This window comes from Sinocyclocheilus rhinocerous, unplaced genomic scaffold (genome assembly GCF_001515625.1).
Source record: "Sinocyclocheilus rhinocerous isolate Xijiao unplaced genomic scaffold, SAMN03320098_v1.1 scaffold1881, whole genome shotgun sequence".
NCBI lineage: Eukaryota > Metazoa > Chordata > Actinopteri > Cypriniformes > Cyprinidae > Sinocyclocheilus > Sinocyclocheilus rhinocerous.
The window spans coordinates 224772-230261 of NW_015635041.1; the positions used below are offsets into that span (position 1 = coordinate 224772).

Below are 5490 nucleotides of genomic sequence, written 5' to 3' on the forward strand. Positions count from 1 at the left end.
TTTTTGTTACTGTGTGGCTATCCTTGTAAAGGAAAAAAAATGGGAATTGGCGAAACTGGCCTGAAGTGATTTCTGTAACTGTGAGAACTACTTGAAGTGCTTATAATTTTGGTTTGTTTCTTTATACCTTTAGGGAAGCGTGCTTTTGGTTGTGTTTATTCTTCACTGTATAAATTTCATCTGCACAACTCCCCTCAGTTGGAAACCTTGAGTATTAATGTATAGTAAATGTAAAGTATAAAAGTCTTCTGCATACGCAGTTGGAAATAAAGAACCCCTAGTTTAGATACTTGGCAGTGTTTGGGTTTATTTAATAGTTTACACATTCACACGGCCACATCTTTTTGGTACCAGGAGTGGGGTTCATTCCTTCTGTTGGTTTCCTCTTAGGGGGAGTGTTTTTTTTCTTTCCGTGAGTAAAATGCTAACTGTTAGTTCGCTTGGGGAGATAGACAACGGTAGTGGTGAAAGGAGGGTCACGTGTCAGAGAGAGAGCCATGCACAGAGGTGGGAAGGACTGCAGGAAAACAAGGAGCCAGGGTGCCAGGACCAGTTGGAAAGAGGGAGCGGCATTAGACTTTGTTTGTGTGTAAACTTTACAGAGACTGAGACCCTTTATAACTGAGGCACAGGTTCATGGAGGCGGACGTTTCTAAGGAGGGAGCCACCTGGGGGGAGGATCGCCCAGGTGCTGGCGCTGCTGCCAGGGATTACGATGGTGAGAGAGGTAACGTGTTCTTACAACTCCGGTCACAAATACAGGAGCTGGGGAGGAGACACGATCAGGTGATGTCAACACTTGCTGGGCTGAGCACTGTTAATACCAGGTCGTATGTCTATATTCCCAGGGAAAAGCAAATTGTTCCTTACTGTGGCGACGCTAGTAAAGATTGCCAGACCGTAGATTAGTTTATTGAGGAACTCGAACGAGTTATTCGCGTAAGGGGACTGACTGAAGAGGATCAAATAGACTTTATTTTGTCACACTTGAGGGGATCGGCTCTGGATGAGGTTAAACTGTGTATAGGGGGGGAGGATGCACAGCCTCGGGAGCTGCTTGCATATTTGAGGGCCACATTCCGCGAGAAGCGTACAACCCCTCAGTTGTTACACGCCTTTGATGCAAGGAAACAGTTAGAGGGGGAAGATCTCAGAGAGTATTCACATGCCTTGTCGACAATGTTAAATGCGGCACTCCAACAGTCACCTAATGCAGTGCCGGATGTGCAGGTAGCACTAAGGGATCAGTTTGAGGAAGGGGTAAGGGATTTCCATACTCCGTCTGGAATTGCGCAAAATAATGCGGGATCGACCTCGTGTGACACTATTTGAGGTCAGAGAGGAAGCTCTGTTGTGGTGTGCAGAAGATCGGCCCCGTGGTGCGGGTATTGCTAGAAGTCGTTACTTGCTTGACCGGGGTGTTGAAGAGGGTGCAACGTCCAAGAATGTGGGTGCATCGTCTTCGGGAGACCTGAATGCTCTCTTGCAAGAGGTAGTGAAGGCAGTAGCTCAACAAGGGAAAGCGATCAGAGAGCTAACAAAGAGTCAGTCCAAGTTTGGAAAGGCCCCAAAGGGCTAAGGTTAGGCCCAGATATACTCGGGATGGTTAGCCAATTTGCTTGAGGTGTGAGGCTGTGGGACATATAGCCCGCCAGTGTACGGCGCGGCTTAATCAGGAAGGTCAGGTGTTGGCCTCTGGGGAAACAATGGCGACAGAAAACAGGGTCCCTCTATTGCACAGAGCCGAGCAATGAGAGGGGGTGTCCATGGCTCAAGCAACAGCCCACTGACTAAGGAGCGGTTCTTGGAATGGGCAGTGGGCCAATGCCCTGAGGTTGAGATCAGCATAGGGGGAAAAAGTGTCAAGTGTCTTTTAGAGATGGGCAGCAATGTGAGCACATTGGCGGAAAGCTTTTTTAAAGAACACTTACATGGGGAAGATAGGGATATGCACAGCACCTCAAAGTGGTTGCGGATTACAGCTGCTAATAAATTGCCCCTCCCATATTTGGGATACGTCGAGTTGGATATTCAGGTGATGGGAGTAACGATACCTGGCTGTGGATTCTTGATAATCCGAGACCAGAAAGATGGAGAAGTTGATCATTCACCGTCAGGCATCCTCTGCATGAATATTGCTCAGCGCTGCAGACAGCTGATTCTGGCCGAGATTGATAATGCCTTGGCAGGATCGCTAGACTCAGATAGGCAGGATGCTTTTAGTAAGGTGCATGGGGAGGCCCTGACCAGAACGAACTCTACAGTTCGAATAGCTGGAAGATTTAAAACGCGTGTGCCGGCGGCCTCAGTTGCCATGGTTCAGGCTCGAGTTAGAAAAAAGCTGCCCATGACTAAGGGTGTGATCATGCTTGAACCTGGGGCAATGCCACTACCAGGGGGTTTGGTTCTTGTGCCCACTGTGGTGTCGGTTGAAAGACGGGTGTTTCCTGTACGGGTTCTGAATCTGGCACTGGAAGATATGTGGCTACCACCAAAAGCCAGGCTTGGGGTACTTTCCCGAAGTCATCAGGTGGACAGTGGGGCCTGTGACGTAGCATTCCGACGGATTTACAGAGATCATGAGGAAGTCACTGTCAGCGTGAGGTCGATGACGGAGACCAAAGGTGACTTGCAGTGTCCCTTGGACAGGGTACAAATGGGTGGGACTCCGGTTCAGCAGGCAGAATTGCGAGCATTGTTGAGGGAGCACGCGGATGTGTTCGCAGCGTGTGACGAGGATCTTGGGTACACTGATCGGGTGAAACACGAGATTCCCGTGACCAATGACATGCCTGTCGCTCAAGCATACAGACGTATATCTCCCAACCAGTTTGAGGAGGTGAGTTAGCATATTACCGGATTGCTGAAGTAGGGGGTTATTAAGGAAAGCTCAAGCCCATATGCGTCCCCGGTGGTCCTAGTCAGGAAGACTGACGGAAGTCTGCGGCTGTGCGTAGACTACCGGAAACTGAACTCGAAGACCCAGCGCGATGCATTTCCCCTGCCGAGGATAGACGAGAGTCTAGACGCACTGTGTAATGCCCAAGTGTTTTCAACCATAGATCTGGCGAGTGGCTATCACCAAGTAGCGATGCACGAGAAAGATCAGTATAAGACCGCCTTTGTCACGCCATTCGGACTGTATGAATATGTGCGGATGCCGTTCGGTCTCTGTAACGCACCGGCAACATTTCAGAGACTCATGCAGGCTGTAATGGGTGATTTGGTGTTCCAGATGGTTCTTGTCTACTTGGATGATCTTTTGGTCTATTCGAGTTCGTTCGAGGCACACCTGTCTAGACTTGAAACGGTACTTTGCCGGCTGAGGGAAGCAGGGTTAAAGATTAAAGTGGAAAAATGCCACTTTCTCCAAGCAGAGGTAAGGTTTCTAGGACACCAAGTTTCGGCCCAAGGGGTAGGTCCTGACCCCGACAAAGTCAGTGCAGTAGTGCAGTGGCCAGTGCCTAGCACAGTGAAGGAACTGCGATCCTTTTTGGGATTTTGCAGTTATTACCGCCGATTTATCGCGGGTTTCTCCAAGGTGGCCGGACCTTTGCACGACGTTGTAAATTTGTGCACCAAAAAGGGCAGTGGGTCCCAAGGTGACAAGTTATTTCAAGGCTCTTGGACATCTGAATGCCAGCAGGCATTTGAACATCTCAAGAAGGAGCTGACCTGCGCTCCAGTACTGGGATATGCCGACTTCTCCCTTCCATTCGTGTTAGAGACAGATGCCAGTAATTTGGGCCTGGGTGCTGTCCTTTACCAGCTTCAGGATGGGAGGAAGAAAGTAATTGCCTATGCAAGTAGGAGGCTGAGAGGTGCCGAACGCAATGACCGCAACTACAGCAGCATGAAACTGGAACTCCTGGCCCTAAAGTGGGCTGTAGTAGAGAAGTTCAGGGGCTATCTACTGGGGTCTCGGTTCACTGTTCTCACTGACAGCAATCCGCTCTGTCACCTTAACACGGCGAAGCTGGGAGCAGTGGGGCAGCGGTGGGCGGCCCAACTAGCTGTATTTAGTTTCGAGATCTGCTACCGACCGGGTCGTTGTAATACAGCGGCTGACGCTCTCTCCCGGAGGCCGGGGTTGGATGAGGTGCATGTAGTGGCCGAAGATACTGACTATGATGGCTGTGTGGCCATTTGTAGTGAGCTACATTGGGGAACAGCCATAGGCCCAGATCTTACAGTGTTGGGACCAGCGCTAGGAGAGCTTACAGAGGGGAAAGTTAGCCCAGACTCTGCCCTTGGAAACACTCCGACGTTACCTGGGTATACTAAGGAGGAGCTTCGTCGTCTTCAAGATGCGGATCCTTTCCTGAAACTACTGAAGCAGTTTTGGTGTGCCCGAAAGAAGCCCTCAGCCCGTGAGAGAAGGGGACTGCCCCGACAAGTGCGGTCATTGCTTAAACAGTGGGGTAAGATCAAGGAAGATGAAGGATTACTGTATCGCGTAGTAGATGATGTATTCCTAGGCGAGCGTCAACAGCTGTTACTTCCCACTTGCTTGGTTGAGCCAGTGCTGCGGAGTGTTCATGATCAAATGGGACATCAGGGAATTGAGAGAACCCTGAGCTTGCTCAAGCCAAGGTGCTATTGGGCAGGAATGCATGAAGCTGTAGACACCTGGGTGAAGAATTGTCATCGCTGTGTGCTTGCTAAGTTGCCGCAGCCTAAGATTCGGGCTTCCTGGACCCCTTTTCTGGCTTCCCAACCACTGGAAGTGGTCGCTGTTGATTTTACCACTCTGGAGCCTGCCTCTGATGGTCGAGAAAACGTTCTGGTGGTGACGGATGTCTTCACTAAGTTTTGTCAGGCGTTCCCCACACGTGACCAGAAGGCGGATACCACCGCTAAGGTGCTCCTGAAAGAGTGGTTTCTCAAGTACGGGGTGCCGCAGAGACTGCACTCCGACCAGGGGAGAAACTTTGAGAGCGCGGTCATTGCGGAACTTTGCAGGTTGTATGGGGTGCGAAAGTCGAGGACAACCCCATATCATCCGCAAGGGAATCCCCACTGTGAGCGGTTTAACCGCACTCTACATGACCTGTTGCGCTCGCTATCCCCCGACAAGAAGAAGAGATGGCCTGAACACTTGCCGGAATTAGTGTATGCTTATAACGTGACGCCCCACTCCTCCACGGGATACTCCCCGTATTATATGTTGTTTGGTACACAACCGCACCTTCCGGTTGATGCTTTGTTGGGACGGGAGTCTGAGGAAGGTATGGAAACCAACTGGTTGTCTGTTCACCGGGAGCGACTCCAGGACGCTCATGCTAGAGCGAGAGAGTATGCAGAAAGAAAAGCAGCGGAACGGACTGAACGGCATGAGAGTGAGGTGTATTGCCCGGAGATTGCTGTTGGACAGCAAGTTTACTTGAGGCACCGTCCGGCAGGGAGAAATAAAATTCAGGATGCGTGGGCACCACAGGTCTACGTGGTGAAGAATGTTCAGGGAACTACCTATGTGGTGGAACCAGACGG

General features: G+C 50.6%; 2 protein-coding genes across 2 annotated transcripts in view; both read left to right on the top strand.

Annotated features, from left to right (window-relative positions):
- The window catches only part of LOC107746311 (FERM and PDZ domain-containing protein 3-like), a 189520-nt gene that overhangs the window by 13548 nt on the left and 170482 nt on the right, over window positions 1-5490 (top strand). The window lies entirely within an intron of this gene.
- The window catches only part of LOC107746320 (uncharacterized), a 9058-nt gene continuing 6093 nt past the window's right edge, over window positions 2526-5490 (top strand). The window contains 2 exon segments of the mRNA XM_016560466.1: window positions 2526-4136; window positions 4194-5489. Coding sequence (XP_016415952.1) covers window positions 2609-4136; window positions 4194-5489 — 2824 coding nt within the window. The 5' untranslated portion in view covers window positions 2526-2608.